Raw genomic sequence first — 18,517 nt, forward strand, 5'->3', positions numbered from 1 at the left:
TGTTTGTACATTATATTGAAAATTAATTCAATAATAATAATAATGATATATTTTAAAATTACAGTAATAAGAATGAGATTTTGTTAAAAGGTAATTGTGCTTGATTATCTTGAAAACAATATCATAGGTTTTAAAATTGAAACAATACTGAATATTATTAAATGGTATCCAATACATTATATGTAGATTACACTTATTAATAATTAAATAATAATAATAATAGATATTTTTGGAATACAGTGAATTAGATTTTTTGTTGAAGGTAATTGTGCTTGACTATGCTGTACATAATATAAATATTTTAAAATATTTTATAATAATTAATAAAAGTAAATTATATTGAATACATTATGTTGATTATATTTAATAATAATAATAATTTTTCACATTACAGTAATGTGAATGAGATTTTTTCTTTTGGAAATAACTGCACTTCATTATCGTGAAGAAATAAATGATGTATAAATATTTCTAAATTTAAATAATAATAAATATAAATAAATAATATTGATTATATGCAAATTATATATACAAATAATAAAAGAACAGTAGTAATATTAATAATATTTTTTTTTACATTACAGTAATCAAAATGCAAATGTTTGTTTGGTGGGAATTGCGCTTGATTATGCTGAACAATGTCAGAATAAAAAAAAAAAGTCACATTTTTTAAAAATTAATTAAAAATAAAATAAAATAAAATAAAATGTATAAATAAATCTCTTCTCGTCTGTGTTTTGGTAAAAAGAAAATGTTTGTTTTCTGCTGCTGGCCCACCTGAGGTGGTGAGTGGAGAGTTTCTCCACCAGGGCAGTGGCGAGTCGTTCCCCCAGCACCAGCAGGAAGGTCACCACGATGTCATGGTAACCCTGATAATAGTGCAGCTGTGGGTTTTTCACCAGCACCCGCAGGATAATATCAGTCAGCTCCTCCTGAAGGCCTTCCCGCTGCTCGTCTGGCATCCCTGCGTCCGACAAACACCACAAACAAACAGAGAGCAGCTTAGACCCAGACGGAGAGCAGCTGCAGGTCAGAGGAAGCAGCGGAGATGGTTCTGCTCAGTGCTCACCTGGAGGGAAGCGTCGGAGGGATCTCTGAACATCTAGAAGCACTTGGTTGAAGTCCTTGTTATTGTCTCGATCGACCGGCTCTGGAAATAAACACTAGATTTACATCTAGTTATTTTTTTCCCCTTTATCAGCATAAATTAAAGCGCATATAATAAATATGTAAATAAAAGATGTAAAAATAATATTTTAAAATGTAAATAATAAATAATATAATTAAAGGATGTTTGATAAATTATATGTATATTATACATATTTATTTGGTATATTATTTTTTATTTATAACATTACAGTAATGGGAATGAGCAATTATGTATAATATGTATAAATATTTTACATTTTAAATAATAATATAATTAAATTATATTTAATAAATTATTTATAGATTAAATTTAATATTTGAATAATTATTTTTAATAATAATTATTATTATTATATTTTCCAAATTACAATAAAGAAAATGCGATTTCCTGTTGAATTTATTTAATAAATTATATGGAGGTTATATTTAAACAAATTAATATTTTTCACATTATAGTGATGAAAATGCATTTTTGTTCAAAGTAATTGATTATCGTCAAGTTAAAAGATATAAATATTAAATAACAAAATGAAATTCTATTACTAAATAATTTGTATTTGTATATTTGTATTTTATTTGATAATAATAATAATAATAATAACACTAATAATAATAATAAATTTTACACATTTCAGTGATAAGAACGAGTTTTTGCGCGAGGCAACTGCACTTGGTTATCTCAAACAAATAAAAGATGTATATTTAAAGAATTATTAAAATAATATACTTCAATTATAATTAATTGTAAGTAGATTATATTTAATAATTAAATAAGAATATTTTTTCACATCATAGTGATGAAAATTTGATATTTTTTGTTTGAGCTAACTGCACTTGATTATCTTGAACATAAATAAAAGATGTATAAATATTTGAAAAATTATTAAAATAATATAATTATGTTATAATTAATAAATTATAAGTAGATTGCATTTAATAATTAAATACGAATATTTTCTCGCATTATAGAGATGATTTTTTGTTGAAGGTTTTTGTTGAAGTTGTGATTGATTACCTTGAACATGAATTAAAGATGTTAATATTGAAAATATGAAAATATTTTGAAAATGTAATCATATTTAATGCAATTAATCATATTTAATAATTATACAACGACTACATTTAATAATCATTAAATAATAATAATACTTTTTTCACATTACAGTGATGAGAATGAGACTTTTTGTTGTAGGAAACTGCATTAAATTATATATATTTTTTAATGTGTTTATTTTCCAGAAAGTGAGCTTCCTTTGATTTCGATCGCTCTCACCTAGTTGCTCAGGTATGTTTTCCACAGACACGTTGAGCAGTCTGGGCCACACCTGGCGGCGGATCTCGTCGTTCAGCAGACCTCCTTCACTGATGGCCATGCGTCTCAGAGCGGCCACATCCGCGGGCGTCGAGTTCAGCGCCTGCGAGATCTCCGCCATCTTCCTCTTCCGTCTGGACTCAGCATCTGTCAACATGACGAGCGCGCTCAGCACCTGAACACTGCACTATCACGGGCTACATGCGCTTCGGCAGAAACGTTCACTGGAAAGGGAGAAGTTGACTAAGATCTTTCACCTTTCCCCTTCATTTGCGCAAGTATTTCTTTTAAAACAGCTGTTCCCAGAGGAATGGCACGTTTAAAAGGCTTGATATTGTTTTGAAATGGAACTATTTTTGTCTGGCACACAAACATCATACAGTCACGTCCCAAACATCTGACGCAGTTCGTGTTAGTACTGTAACAGATTTACAGTACATAATGAGTGCACAGATATCTTATGCACAATAAATCCTTCAAAAATGTTATGAAGAGTGTTTAAGATATGAAATAATGAGCAGCACACCTTTAGATGCAAAAAATAATTCACAGGACACTCCCACAGAAATAATTAAAAGGATTATGAGGCAGAAATTAATTATTCTCACACCCGGGGAAAAAAAGTATACACATGCATAATTGTATCATTTATATATTTATATATAATTTATATTAATGTAATAATTGTTTTTTTTTTACATTAATCTATCTATCCACACAGAAAGATATTAATTTATATACATTTATTCATTTCTAAAATCCCCAAAATGTTTGTATAACTAAATTATATATAATATAATGAATATATAAATCAATACATAGAATGTATATATAAATCTATTTGAATATATAGACATAAATTACACACACAATATATATATATATAGCTCGATAGATACATCTAAACATATTTTCAGTATTTTAAGTGTGTATATATATATATATACACACACACACACACACACATATATATAGATATATAAATTATACATGTGTGCAGAAAGTCAGATATTATGTTGTTTGTGTGTGTGTGTGTGTGTATATATATATATACACACACACACACACACACATATATATAGATATATAAATTATACATGTGTGCAGAAAGTCAGATATTATGTTGTTTGTGTGTGTGTGTGTGTGTATATATATATATATACACACAAACACACATATATTTATAGCACGATATAGATATTAATTTCTATACATTATACATTTATTTCTATACATTTATTAATTTCTAAAATCCCCTAAATAAATAGAATACTGTGTGTGTATATATTTATATATATACTGTAAATATTCTCTATCTATCTATCTATATAAATCTATACAAATATATAGCTAAATACATAATACATTATGTGATTGTGTGCGCACGCGCACACACACACACACACACAATACTGAAAATATTCTTAAATTATCTATCTAGCAGTAAACAAAGTATAGTATGTAAGTATGTGTTAACATATGTGTACTTATTATATTTATATATATTGTATCTTCTTATATAAGTTATTTGTAACTTCTTATGTTATATCTGTTAACATACAGCACAAATTAAAACCCCTTATTTCAATCCTATAAAGCGTCTACCAAACTCTAAATTTACTTTAGTAAAAGCTGTAATATTTAATCGAGCACTGACTTATCGGCCGTTAAAGTGAAGCAGTAACGTTAGTCTAAATCTCCCATCATGTTCTAAATGAACTCCTCAATAAAACGCACCTTGTTTTCCGAAACCGTTGAGCGGAGAAGAAGCTCCGAGACTCCGAGACTTCCTCAGATTCATTCTGTCATTAAAGTCCGTCGCTTTCCGCGGCTTCAGATCCAGCTACATCGCTTTATCTCCCTGAGAGGCGAACAGCTGATGGGCTTCTACTTTAGCCCGACAGCTAAAGGCCACATCTTCTCCTTCAGGCCCGCGTAAGCTGGATAAACTTGTGGCACATAAACAGCATCGGTCTCTTTCACTCATGACACGCGCTTTAACTTATATCAGTGTGTTCCGCCGAACCGAACCGAAGCGGCGTCTCTGCGTCTCTGCGCATCTTTTGTGTCATTTCATGGGAAGCGCTTCAGAAGCTCCAGCTGTAGTATCATCTGGGTTGGTGTTTACGTGTGAGTGAAGGATTCTGGGAGTTGTAAGTTTCATTGGCTCACGAAAAAGGCGGTGTCTTAGCAACCCTTCAAAATAAAGGTCACCATAAAAAAACACAGTAAACACGTAAAAAGTATTAAAAATAGTGCTGTCAAACGATTAATCGCATCCAAAATAAAAGTTTTTGTTTACATAATGTGTGTGTACTGTGTATATTTATTATGTATATATAAATACACACACATGTATATATTTAAGAAAAATATGTTATGCTTATATATTAAATATGTTTATATATACTATACATTTTATTAATATAAATATATACATGTAAATACATGTAAATATGTTCACAATATACTGTATGAGCGTGTGTTTTTATATACATAATAAATATGCACAGTACAAACATATATTATGCAAACAAAATGTTTTATTTTGGATGCAATTAATCGAGATTAATCGTTTGACAGCACTAATTAAAACTAAACATACACACAAAAATAAACACATTAAACGTTAAAAAACAATTGTTTTTGTTGTACTGCCTTAGAAATTGGCTGTTGCAACCATGGTTGCTCCTATAAAAAGACATGCTCATTAAACACAAAAACACATTTCAGCTAAGTACAAATTTTGTGATTAAAATAAATAAAAAAAAGATAATTTTATCATTCAGTCAAGTGCAGTCGGTCAGTTGTTATCGCTCTGTGATATAAATATATATTTTTAATAGTTTAACTAAACGTTTATTTTGAAATATCGTTTTAAAATATCTTTGGTCGTACTGTCCCTCCGCGCTTTCCGTATGTTTTCGAGACGATTGTCATGTGAATCCAGCGACTGCCAAAACGTATGGAGAAAATTGACTTTATCAAATGAACATATTTTATTTTCGTTTACAATAAAAAGCCAAAATGCTCTCCCGTTTATTAAAAGAACACCAAGCGAAACAAAACGAAAGGAAAGAGTTACAAGGTTTGTGTTTCTATAGATCTCTACCGACTAAGTTTGCTCTGACAGGCCCTTTGATATATTAAATGTAAAGATAAAGACGCATCTTAATATTTGTCTGGTAAATGTATTAAGACAAGATGGAGTTGATATATTGTTATAAGTAATAAAATTCGTTATTCATTTTCATTCGAGTCGCAAATTCTGTTTTTAGTAGGAAATTAGTAGGCTAATTTCCTTAATTTAGTCACTGACATTGCTTGTGTTTTATGTAAGACTACAGAAATAAGTAAATTATTCTTACAATTAATTAATTTAACTGTAAACGAATAAATTATTATCAAGCAAAGATTGAAAAATGGTGTACACACATAATATATGTATTTCATTACTTGAAATTTTCTGTCAACCACCCAAAACAAAACAAAATCAAGTGATATGAAATAATTGCTTTTTCTTGATAAAATGCTTCAATACGGTACAGAAAGACGAAGACGAGAGGCCATAGCAGCTGCAACATGTTTAACGGAAGCCCTGGTGGATCATCTCAATGTAGGGTGAGTCGGATAGTTTTATATGTTTGTAAAGGTGCACACAGGATTATATGGTCAGTTCATGTGATCACTGTGGTCATAATCCCAGTCTTTGTGTGGACATTATGATGAAATTCTGTGAAAGCAGCTTAAGTTGCATGGTTGGATGCAACAGAGAATTGTTCTTGCAACAGACAAATTTATGCAAACAGAATAGTTCACCCAAAAATTCAAATTTGCTGAACATCTCACCCTCAGGCTGTCCAAGATGTAGATGAGTTTGTTTCTTCATCAGAACAGATTTGGAGAAATGTATCACTTGCTCACCAATGGATCCTCTGCAGTGAATGGGTGCCGTCAGAATGAGAGTCCAAACAGCTGATTAAAAACATCACAATAATCCACTCCAGTCAGTCAATTAACATCTTGTGAAGTGAAAAGCTGTGCATTTGTAAGAATTTGTTTTGCTTTTAATTAACACATTTTTAGCTTTAAACCATTGCTTCTGGCCAAAATACTAGTCCTCTATCCATAATATTGCTTTCTCCCGTGATAAAGTTGTCTGGTCTGAATCAGGAGAGAAATCTGCACAGATCAAGCACCGTTTACAAGCAAAAACAGTTCTAAACAAATATGTCAGTGGATTTTGATGTGAGAGGAGGTGAGATTTTTCAGTGGAGAAAGCAATATTATGGATTATGGACTCGTATTTTGGCAAGAAGCGATGGTTTGAAGTCAAAGCATCTAAATGATATTTTTGTTTCTTAGAACCACACAGCTTTTCACAAGATATTCATTGATGGACTGATGTTGTGTTGATTACTTGTGGATTATTGTGATGTTTTTATCAGCTGTTTGGACTCTCGTTCTGATGGCACCCATTCACTGCAGAGGATCCATTGGTGAGCAAGTGATGTAATGCTACATTTCTCCAAATCTGATGAAGAAACAAACCCATCTATATTTTGGATGGCCTGAGGGTGAGTACATTTTGAGATTTTCATTTTGGGTGAACTATTCCTTTAAGACATTGTAATGTATAAGTATCTCGGTTCAGGGTGGCGCAGGCGTACATAAACCAGCGCAAGCTGGACAATGAGGTGAAGACGCTGCAGGTTCAGGCCAGTCAGTTTGCCAAGCAGACGGCCCAGTGGATCAACATGGTTGAGAACTTCAACCAGGCCTTAAAAGTACGCAATCTCTTTTATATATTGACTCATGTGCGAATTTAGTGTTGCAATTGGTGAACTGTGCAGATTTAATGGCAGATTATTCCTGTACAGGAAATCGGAGACGTGGAGAACTGGGCGCGGAGTATCGAGATGGACATGCGGACGATCACGACAGCTCTGGAGTATATGCACAAAGGCCCGGTTCAGCCTACGTCCTCATGAGTGGATGGATTCTGATGCTCCAAAATGGACAGAAACGCAGAGGCTTTTCCTCCAAATGTTGGTGAAACTTCGACACTGTTACTTATTCCAGTAAAAAATTGCTGGAACAGCTGTTTATTTCTGATTTGGTTAATTTTTATTTTACATAATATGCTTGAATAATAAAAAATATCTATAGTGCTATAACTGCTGCGGTGGAGCATTTTACATCACATTTTACCCCCAAAAGTTCACTTGTTCACCTGCACAGACATACTGTCCTGCTTCTTACTTCATACAAACTGTTTTGACCAACATTTCACAAGTGTTTTCCCCAGAAAGCCTCAGAAATGAACATAGTACCAGGATTACACATTTTTCCTGCCCCTTTTTAGCTTTTATAGACGTAACAGTGAGCTAAAATAGATTTTATACGTTTTTGTGGGATTTCACAGTTTGTTAATTTTTACTGAACCCACGTTAAGCTGTGCACGCACTGTGACGCTACATAATCCACATTTACAACAAGGGCTTTCAGCCTCAGGATTAACATAAGGAGAAGGAGTAAAATGTAAAACTAAGAAAATGAAAAGCAAGAGCAGAATGTGGCTGGTTTAAATCCAGATTTTACATGTTTGCCCCATGGGACTGCATATAAGATGATTTTTAGCTTGATTTTGCAGTTTTAGGTCTTCAAGACCATTTTTACCATTTTTGAAACTCGAGACCCACAAACATGTGAATCCACACATGGTGTCGCAGATGGATGAGAATCCAATTCAGAATTAAATTCAGTTCCCATTCAGAAAAAATGCATAACATCAATTGCTCAAAGATGAATCTAAGAGTGAGAGATGTATACCTGACAGCAGGGAGACACACAGCAGCACGTGGAGACAGAGCTCCAGAGACTCGCGCACACACAGTGTGTGGGGGTTTTCTGGTTACAGAATCCCCAAATGACTATAATGCCACTTTGTTTATATATCCAGACCAGAACAAAGAAATCTTCAAATCAGTTGTATTAATTCTAACACGATCATCAGACATAAACCAGCATCAAAACTGTGTAAAGTTGATGTAATGTCGACCAATGAAGAGGTAATAATGACTGTCAAGCTTTGGGTTGTTGATCGACTCTATCTATGTTTTGATTATTGTTCTGAATCCGATTCATAGTCTTTTTTTCAGCTTTTTGTTCAAAATGTTGTTTATTTATTTTAAAACATTTTTTTATGAAACTTACCCACATTCAAGTGTTTAAAAAAGAATGCATGAAGCTAGAATAAAATGTTTTTGTTTACAAGCAGATACCCTGTTCTTTTGATGTTTTGTATGTTCAGATATTCATATAACAAAATATATACAAATTAATACCTAAATAGGGACATAGTAGTATACTTAAAGTATGATGTAAAGTTCACTTAAAGAAAACTTACGAGTATACTTGCAGTATAAAACTACTAAACTAGTAGTTTACTAAGACTATACTTCAAAGTGTACTAAAAATGCTACTACAAGTATTTAATTAGAAAACTATCAGTATTCATATAAGTTCACTTTTAGTATAGTTGCAGTACAAGCTAAAAATGTTGTAAACTAGTTGTGTACTTAAAGTTTACTACTGTTATACTTAAAGTATACTTAAAAGTATACTTTTATATACTAGAAAGTGGGCCAATTTAGTCCCAAGGAGTATTGAAATAGTACACTTACAAGTATATACTAGTACACTTATATTTGTATACTTGCTACATAAAGTATACTTAAAAATATACTTGAACTTTACTTAAGTATACTTAATAAAATAAACTTGAAGTACACTACTTTTTGGTAAGGGGTTCTCCCTGACCTTAAGCTATTCTTATCAAAAGTCGCGCCCGAGAGAATTCAATAGATCGATTATCTCTTGATCGACTGTACTCATATTTTACAATATAAATAAACATTAAATATATACATTTACTTCATATTTTGTACATTTATATTATTTAATGCTTTGGTAGCCTATCTTTTTTTCCAGCTAGGGTAAAAGTTGTCAGAAGACGAGTTAAAGTACAGAGCTTCTCTCTTTTCTTTTCTTTTTTTTTTTACCTCAGTAGATCGTTTGAATGAAACACTTGTCGTAGACATGAACAAGCTTATAAACATTTCAAAACGTGCTGTCTAACGTCGTGGCATGAAGTCACTTCTCCCCTCGATGTTTTAACAGTGAAAGTTATCCAGTAATCTGTGACAGTGAGTGAACTTGACCTCAGTGTTGATAAAGTGCCTCAGGCGCTGACTGGATTCCACGCGCACCTGTTGACGCGACTCAAAACAAACCAGCCGCGCGAGACTCTGGAGACCGTTATTTGCGACACGGAATAGTTTAAATCCCCCTTTCAACACTTAAAACTTTAGATTTTGTCTCATGAGATACTGGAAAATGATCTCTTTCAGGACCCTACGACTGACTAATGTCGGAGTTATTGGCTTACTGGCGAAAGACATCGCAAAAAGCAGCTCAGCGTGTCAGAATGTGTCGCGGAGGTCGTTCAGTTTCTCTTCGCGGATTCACGCGAGTCAAGAATTTATCGCTCCTGCATCCGCGGATCAACCTAAATCGAAAAAGTGAGTCACTTGTAGAATAAATAAAATAGTATATAAAAATAGTGATGCATAATAAAATGTTTGATAAAAATGCTAATAAACTGAAATACCTGAAATACAATATGTTTGGTGTTAGCATGTGTCTAATTTTGTTTTATTAAAACAGACAAGAGACCAATAAAGGTCTGTTCTCTGGACTAGAGGACATGCTTTTCTACACTATAACTGAAGGAGCAGAGAAAGTTCCTGTGTCTCATTTCATTGCTGTGAGTTTTTACCTTTTAATTTACATATAAACACATAATCATATACACAAAAGTTTTAACTAGATTTTAAAATCTTTGCACTAGCAGTTTTCCAAGTCTGCTAACTGTATAATATCACTGTATATGGGCAACAGCTGGGAGCTGCTACATTTATTTAGTTGCATGCTATGGGCTCAGTTACTATCAACCCCCTACATGTTTCCTGAAATCTGATTCGTTCATGGGAAGTCTGGGCCAAAACACACAAACATTTATCCAGACTTTGTGGAACTGGTTTGTGTCATCAGTTATGTAATCATTTATAAGGAAAGTCAATAAAGAGTATAATATAAATGAGATGTATTTTTTTAATTGGAAAAAAAAAATCTTACACAGTTTTCCAGCATAGATTTTATTTTGTTTATGTTTGATTATTGTTATGTTTATTCATAGTCTTGTTTTGTTTACATTTATATACATTAGTGTTTAATGTTTGTGCAACAAATGCATTGCACAGTGGCATCACATAAAGTAAACTTAATGATTGTGAAAAGACAGAACAGTATTTTTCCCATCTTACAGGCAGTAAAAAGCACCGGCCTTCTGACCTCTGACCCCAGATTGCGCGACTGCATGGAAAAGATTCGCAAAGCTGTCCAGGAATCAGCCGGTGAAGTCATGATGGACCGTGAGCTGTTCCGAAAGTGAGTATTCGGTGAGGTCAGACAATACAGATTTGCAAACGTCCTGCAGAAAAGCAATATTTGGTAGTTTACTAATTGCGAAAATTTTTAATATCGTGACAGGTGTGTGGGTGGCAACATAGTTCTGCTGAGTCTCGCTTTCAGAGGGAAGTTTTGCGCGACTGCATGGAAAACATTCGCAAAGCTGTCCAGGAATCAGCCGGTGAAGTCATGATGGACCGTGAGCTGTTCCGAAAATGAGTATTCGGTGAGGTCAGACAATACAGATTTGCAAACGTCCTGCAGAAAAGCAATATTTGGTAGTTTACTAATTGCGAAAATTTTTAATATCGTGACAGGTGTGTGGGTGGCAACATAGTTCTGCTGAGTCTCGCTTTCAGAGGGAAGTTTATCATTCCAGAATTTGAGGCATTTGTGGGTGTCATAAATGATATTTACGACACATCAAAACTGCAACATGATGGACAGGTAGGGATGTTTTTAATCCATTTCCCTCACTTATTTGTATAGCTACCTATATAATCTTTTTTTAGGTTGCAAAATACATTCCCCATCTGACCAAGTTTAGTCCTGATCTTTGGGGTGTTTCTCTCTGCACAGTGGATGGACAAAGGTGAATATATAAATATGACACCAGCTTTTCTAAAATATGAAATTATGGGTTTTAAATCACCTCTTTGATTTCAGGCACTCAGTGGGAGACACAAAGGTGCCGTTCTGCTTGCAGTCGTGCGTAAAGCCGCTTGAATACGCCATCGCTGTACACGAACACGGCACGGAGCGTGTTCACCACTACGTCGGGAAGGAGCCCAGCGGATTCAAATTCAACAAACTCTCCCTAGATGAAGAAAGTGGGTGGGAAAATGTCATAGATTGTCATTATCAAATGAGTTATCTAGAATATCTTATTTGTTTTTGCTAGACAGAACTTTTCTGTACTGAGAATAATCTCATTAGAAGGAAATGATCAAAATAAATTGATTATTATAATATATTTAAAGATCAATAATTATTACAAAAATAACAATAATTTAATTAATTAATTAAACTGACTGGTTTTCTGTTCTTAGATAAACCTCACAATCCCATGGTCAATGCTGGAGCAATTGTCATCAGTTCACTTATCAAGGTAAACAAATACAAAAAAATAATATTTTTTTGGGAAATTGTATATAAATATTTTCTGCTGATTTTTTTGGTGTCAGGTAGGTTTACTGTTAACAGTATTTGCTTGTTTGTCTGATAATCAGCTCTGCACGACTCCCAAACAAACAATGATATACGCACATGTATTGACATGCAGACAGGACCAAGAATGAATTTGATCTAACAAACCTTTTACCCAGAATTCAGCTCTGTGTGGACAGACCCAGTGCATCTGCTACACGTGTAACAGACTGACCTTGTGAAGCTATGAGTAGGAGCATTACTGGTCTGGACTAAATCCAGTCTATTAAAAGTGCCCTTTACACTAGATGTATGTGACTTGTGCTTTCTAGGTTCCCTGAGTTTTCAGTACAATATAGAAAACATAAAATTCATGAGTTTTGATGAAATCTTACTGTTGTTTTTCTACAGCCAGGTGTCAACAAGGCCGAGAAGTTTGACTATGTAAGTTATAACCTGTTGAATATAGCCATTTAAAAAACAAAAAAAGATAAATCAACCTTAATGTTGTTCCGAACTTCTATGATTATTTATTCCTTTAATGCGGCAAAAAGTAGATAATTAGCAAAATGAAAGTAAGGCTATTAAACTCCAAAAGGATAAAGAAGTAGTGCATACGGCTTTTCAGCTATATTACAAAGTCATACAGTAGCTTTGTTTTAGATAAAGACTGAAATTATTGTTATTCCTTGAAAATATAGTCTTTTTAGGCATCTATAAAGTGTATGTTCTATAAAATGACTTTTTATTGGCTGTTTTCTATAGCAAGTCTACGAAGAAAATAATTTTGTTGAGTCTGTTTTGCAGGTGATGGAGTTTGTGAAGAAAATGACAGGCAGGGAGTATGTGGGCTTCAGCAACGCAACGTACGTTTTTCACTTTATCATTTTACACGTTTTTGCACCCAATTTCATTGCTTTTGACTTAAGTTAAATTTTCGTTTCACCAGGTTCCAGTCTGAGAAGGAGACAGGAGACAGAAACTACGCAATAGGATACTACCTAAAAGAGAAGAAAGTTTGTACTTTCGCATGTTTTATAAAAGCAAACTAGAAAGACGTTGTTTATTCTATGCAAACGCAACTATGACGTCCTTCTTTACAGTGTTTTCCTGTAGGGGCGGATATGATAAATGCACTGGACTTTTATTTCCAGGTAGGTCCAGTTGACATTTTTTCACTGTTAAATCAAAGATTTAATACTTCTGGCAATCCCATCAGAATTTCCTTTCTGTCCCTCAAAGTTGTGCGCCATAGAGGTCACGTGCGAGTCTGGCAGTGTAATGGCCGCCACACTGGCTAACGGAGGCATCTGTCCAATCACAGGAGAGAGAGTTCTGAGCACAGAAGCCATACGAAACACGCTGAGTCTCATGCACTCCTGCGGGATGTACGACTACTCGGGACAGTTCGCTTTCCATGTGCGTAAAAGGATTGTTTCTACACTGTTTATATTGTATGACTTTCAATCCAGTAAGCTTATTTTTAAAATAATTTTTATTAAAAAATAGCTTATTTAAAAGGAAATTTAAGAGTGCAATCTGTTAAGATTTTGTGCAGCCACTAGTTATTATATGACTTTCAATCTAGACAATGTATTTTAAAAACTTATTAAAAACATTACTTATTTAAACATAAATTTAAGTGCAGTCTTTTGAGGTCATACATATGTTATACAGGAGAGCTTTGAAAACTTCTAAGCAATATGATATTGAGGACTTTTCTGGTTGCTTCTTGTAACAAATTGTAATTAATTTTGTCGTACTGACACTTGTCATAGTAACAAACCATATGACTTTATATACCAATACATGTCAGGTTGGATTACCTGCTAAATCTGGTGTGTCTGGTGCTGTTCTTCTGGTGGTGCCGAACGTGATGGGTGTCATGTGTTGGTCGCCCCCCGTGGACAAAGTTGGGAACAGCGTCCGTGGAATTTGCTTCTGTCAGGTGCTTCTGCCATCATCCTGTTGGTTTTACACCCTCTTTTTAATTCCACACCATAAATTTAGTCTAAATAACTAATTTTGTAACCCTTCCATAATTAGGAACTGGTGTCTTTGTTCAACTTCCACAATTATGACAATCTGAGGCACTTTCTGAAGAAGCAGGACCCTCGCAGACAGTCTGGTGATGACAGGGTAAATCTAAAATTAGAAAAACAGCTTTCACATCAACCAATTTTAAACACCAAAAGTTGCGAAAATACCCTACATGAAGCAATTTTTTAGACTGATTATTAGTTCCAGCAATTAATGCACCAAATCTGTTCTTTTCTTAGAATAAATCGGTGGTGAATCTGATGTTTGCAGCCCACAGTGGAGATGTCTCAGCTCTGAGAAGGTAATTTTATATACTTCACAATGTCTTTATTACTCCAAATTTTTGAGTGCTACTGAAATATAAACTACTTACTGCCCTCTTTTGTTCCTCAGGTTTGCCCTTTCATCTATGGATATGGAGCTGAAGGACTACGACTCTCGTACACCACTTCACATAGCTGCTGCAGAGGGTAGAATCATTCGGTCCCAAACATGATTTGTTAATCATAAACGTAATTTGCCGTCTATGTCTTCTCTGTTTTAGGTCACATGGATGTTGTGCTATTTCTGACACAGTCCTGCAAAGTAAACCCTTTTGTGAAAGACCGGTACAGAGCCGTTTCTTTACACGTTTACCTTCAGCTTTACCCAGTTGGTGATAACTGACCTCATATCTCTTATTCAGGTGGGGAAATATTCCTCGGGATGATGCCATGCAGTTCGGCCATGAGGATGTGGTGAAGGTCTTGGAAGAATATGAGCTAAACTACAGTCTGCAAACATCTCAGACTGACACAGAAGACCATAGTCATCAATCCAAATGTTCATCTCTGGAGGGATGAGTGTAATCTGCTGTGAATTTAACCAACTTAAGGACTATAGATCATGTCATCAGATATTGTGAAAATAAGGGCACTTATATGGAAATGTCTCTGGACAGAGATAAAAAGCTAATTTTTTTATTTTGATGTGTAAATATGAAATATTTGTACATAATTTGTGTTATATATTGTAGTTTGACATATCCTCTTAGAAACTGCCTTGGTTATACAGTGTAGAGTGTACAGTATTTGTGACTAATAAACAAAACCAACCATGCCAACAGAATCTTATGCTGATAAGATTCTCTTACAGATTCTTATTATGTATCCACACTATAGATTTTTAAAAAGAGGTTATAATAAGGCCTTCTATATGTAAAGCATAAATCTATAACACAACAACAATCTAGAACAGCCTCGCAACCACAAAAAGTATACAAATAAATATATAAATAAATCAAACCAGATTCAGAAGACCTTAGTAACTGCATAGTAGCGCTATTATGACGACAAATGTTGCTGAGCAGCCTGTATTTTAGTACATCATCAAGGTGGATCTGATTAAAACAGATCTATTGATATAGCCTAGGCCTAGTACACTTGCATCTGTAAATGAAACGTGCACTATCCCTTACCAAAAAGTAGTATACTTCAAGTTTATTTGATTAAGTATACTTAAGTATATTTTTTAAGTATACTTTATGTAGTAAGTATACAAATATCAGTGTACTAGTAGTATACTTGTAAGTGTACTATTTCAATACTCCTTGGGACTAAATTGGCCCACTTTCTAGTATATAAAAGTATACTTTTAATTATACTTTAAGTATAACAGTAGTAAACTTTGAGTACACAACTAGTTTACATATTTTTTTTTAGCTTGTACTGCAACTATACTAAAAGTGAACTTCTAGGTATAGTGATAGTTTACTAATTAAATACTTGTAGTAGCATTTTTAGTACAATTTGAAGTACAGTCTCAGTAAACTACTAGTTTAGTAGTTTTATACTGCAAGTGTACTCGTAAGTTTTCTTTAAGTGAACTTTACATCATACTTTAAGTATACTACTATGTCCCTATTTAGGTATTAATTTGTATATATTTTGTTACATGAATATCTGAACATACAAAACATCAAAAGAACAGGGTATCTGCTTGTAAACAAAAACATTTTATTTTTAGTTTAAAAGAAGTATACTAATAGCTCACTTGAATAAACTTCTTTTTCGTAAGGGATAGCACGTACACCCTTCTGCCTCAAAGATTAGACATAAGTTGTGGCTATCAGAAACTGTAACAGAGGTGTCAGCCTTTAAACATTTGTTCTTACCTTACCTAACATTTTGTTCCTACCTGATTATTTACATTATTCAGTAGTTGCAGTGTATAATTACCTTAGAACACTATCTTGAGAAGAAAACGTCCTGCTAAACGGATAAAAAGACGCACTGGCTGGAGTTAGTGGTGTTTCGTTCGAGAACGAATCACTGTTGTTGAATGAATCTCAAAAGTGAACGAATCGTTCTGATTCTGAACTAATTCATATTTTTTGTTTATTTAAATCCCTTACTCACTTACCGCCATCTACTAGAGCAATTACATGATCTCTATAACATGAAGTGGAGAAGGGTCTTGTGGACAGAAGGTAGGCCTACGTGAGAGAGCTCTAACCACAGTGGTGCAGAAGTTCTTCGGCCTTGCACGCACTTAGAAACCTCTCACGAATCATCTTGTGCCCACAATGCCCATGCACACTTTTGTGCTTAGCAACAAAAATAAGTCTGATGCTTTTTTGTAGTCTGGTCCCTGTTGAAAAAAACAGCATATGCTGGTTAGGTATGTTTTGATGCTGGAATGCTGGTTTAAGCTGGTCCTTTGCTGGTTTATGCTGGTCCTTTTGCTGGTTTATGCTGGTCATGTGCTGGCAAAGGACCAGCATAAACCAGCAAAAGGACCATTTAGGACCAAAAGGACCTTTAACAGGGGTGTGGCAAGTATTAGGTATTTCCTTCACAATTTAGGAATATTTTTAAATGTATTAATCACTCAGACTAAGCTGCAAAGTGTTATTTTAACAACATGAGAAAGAGATGTTTAAAAGGAGCATCAGCGACCTGAGGCTACATTCAACCAAAAAATCTTGATGCAAAAAATCCAATATAAAGTCTATTTTGGTCAACTCTGACTGATACTTCCTCATAACAATATGAGCGGTAATTGGCTGAATCGTCACCACATGCTCTGTTTGTGAACTGAAACCACAGTCACACCAGTCACTCTTCTAAAATGATCACATATATGTTGCGTCTAGTCTTGCTCTTCATTTGTGTTGAAGGTAAGATTTGTATTGCTACTTATTTGATTCATGTGTTTTTGTAAATGTTTGGTGGGATTTTTTAATCTTTTCAGAGGTTTTCAAAGAGTCACTGAGCATCAGTGATTGTCACTAGCTCAATAATCCAATATCAGTTTGCCTGTTTGACTGATATGTGCCAAAACACATATTGGTTAACTCTAATTGAATAAAACTCATCTAATCATTATAGAGACATTCATGGGCCAATAACCAACAATGGAAACCGCATCATGCCATGTGCTAAATGTTTAAAACATAAATATGCTAAATAATACATTTTGTTTTTAAGGTTTTTCAAGATCTCTCAGCCAAAGATGTTCTTATGAATGTGTTTCAGGTGTGTTTGCTGGTGATACAGATGTAATGAAGTCAGTATCAGTGACTGAGGGAGATTCTGTCACTCTAAACACTGATGTTACTAAAGTACAGAGAGATGATCAGATACTGTGGATGTTTGGACCTAAAGAAACTCGTATAGCTGAAATCTATAAACACAGCATTGATATGTTTAGCAGTAATGGGACATTTGGAGACAGACTGCAGCTGGACTCTTTCACTGGATCTCTGACCATCAGAAACATCAGAAGCACAGACTCTGGACTTTATAAACGACAGATCCGGAGCGACAGAGGGAACTCGGACAAGACATTCAATGTTACTGTCTATGGTAAGACAAATATGACTTAGAATATGTATAAATGGATATGAAGCTTATTATTGGACTGGTAATGAATCAGGAATATGACAGCTCTAAAAATGAAGGTTTGTTAAAAGTTTTATGCATTTCCTAACCATTTGATTCTTTCGCCCAATAAACTATAAACCATTGCCCTTTCTTAATACTGAATGAATTCATCTTTTTTAAAAACGAATATTTAATGCAGCCTTTATTATGTATGCTGTTTTTCTGTTTTTGTAATGTGAACTTAATCCATGGTGATAATGTTGTGTAGCTCAATTCTGATTTCCATGTTTTGGATATTTTGATTATTGCTCTGTTTCATCTGCATTTGGATCATGCTGTCCCTAATGTCTGAGTTTGCCCACATTCCAAAAATATGCTTATTTAATTTACATGTTTCTCAGCTCGTCTGCCTGTTCCTGTCATCACCAGAAACTCTTCAAACTGTTTTTCATCATCATCATCATCATCATCATCA

At 34.0% G+C, this 18,517-nt stretch overlaps 3 protein-coding genes across 4 annotated transcripts in view; 2 read left to right on the forward strand and 1 right to left on the reverse strand.

The window, feature by feature from the left end:
- LOC107658381 (TBC1 domain family member 20-like) overlaps nucleotides 1-4,583 on the reverse strand; it is a 9,849-nt gene extending 5,266 nt beyond the window's left edge. Inside the window, exons 1-4 of the mRNA XM_016446897.1 lie at nucleotides 4,199-4,583; nucleotides 2,423-2,608; nucleotides 1,070-1,150; nucleotides 778-964 (exon numbers count right to left, since the gene is read on the reverse strand). Coding sequence (XP_016302383.1) covers nucleotides 778-964; nucleotides 1,070-1,150; nucleotides 2,423-2,608; nucleotides 4,199-4,262 — 518 coding nt within the window. The 5' untranslated portion in view covers nucleotides 4,263-4,583. The remainder of the gene's footprint in view (nucleotides 1-777; nucleotides 965-1,069; nucleotides 1,151-2,422; nucleotides 2,609-4,198) is intronic.
- A 772-nt stretch (nucleotides 4,584-5,355) lies between these two features.
- Nucleotides 5,356-8,455, forward strand: LOC107658402 (biogenesis of lysosome-related organelles complex 1 subunit 1-like). Its single transcript, XM_016446938.1, has 4 exons — nucleotides 5,356-5,549; nucleotides 6,010-6,082; nucleotides 7,116-7,248; nucleotides 7,342-8,455. Exons 1-4 carry the CDS (start codon nucleotides 5,489-5,491, stop codon nucleotides 7,450-7,452), a joined length of 378 nt encoding a protein of 125 aa, XP_016302424.1. The 5' UTR covers nucleotides 5,356-5,488; the 3' UTR covers nucleotides 7,453-8,455.
- Nucleotides 8,456-9,532: 1,077 nt separating this feature from the next.
- Nucleotides 9,533-15,280, forward strand: LOC107658399 (glutaminase kidney isoform, mitochondrial-like). Of its 2 annotated transcripts, XM_016446930.1 has the most exons (19): nucleotides 9,533-10,044; nucleotides 10,190-10,289; nucleotides 10,851-10,910; nucleotides 11,147-11,208; nucleotides 11,311-11,440; nucleotides 11,506-11,585; nucleotides 11,660-11,823; nucleotides 12,043-12,101; nucleotides 12,551-12,583; nucleotides 12,947-13,005; nucleotides 13,089-13,155; nucleotides 13,243-13,293; nucleotides 13,382-13,558; nucleotides 13,956-14,087; nucleotides 14,186-14,278; nucleotides 14,419-14,480; nucleotides 14,573-14,649; nucleotides 14,724-14,787; nucleotides 14,865-15,280. In XM_016446930.1, exons 1-19 carry the CDS (start codon nucleotides 9,845-9,847, stop codon nucleotides 15,019-15,021), a joined length of 1,827 nt encoding a protein of 608 aa, XP_016302416.1. In that variant the 5' UTR covers nucleotides 9,533-9,844; the 3' UTR covers nucleotides 15,022-15,280. The 2 variants fall into 2 exon arrangements, with proteins under 2 accessions (XP_016302416.1, XP_016302417.1); XM_016446931.1 differs by lacking the exon at nucleotides 11,147-11,208 and having other exon boundaries at nucleotides 10,851-10,972.
- The last annotated feature ends 3,237 nt before the right edge of the window (nucleotides 15,281-18,517 follow it).

This window comes from Sinocyclocheilus anshuiensis, unplaced genomic scaffold, assembly GCF_001515605.1.
Source record: "Sinocyclocheilus anshuiensis isolate Anshui unplaced genomic scaffold, SAMN03320099.WGS_v1.1 scaffold795, whole genome shotgun sequence".
Taxonomy (NCBI): Eukaryota; Metazoa; Chordata; class Actinopteri; order Cypriniformes; family Cyprinidae; genus Sinocyclocheilus; species Sinocyclocheilus anshuiensis.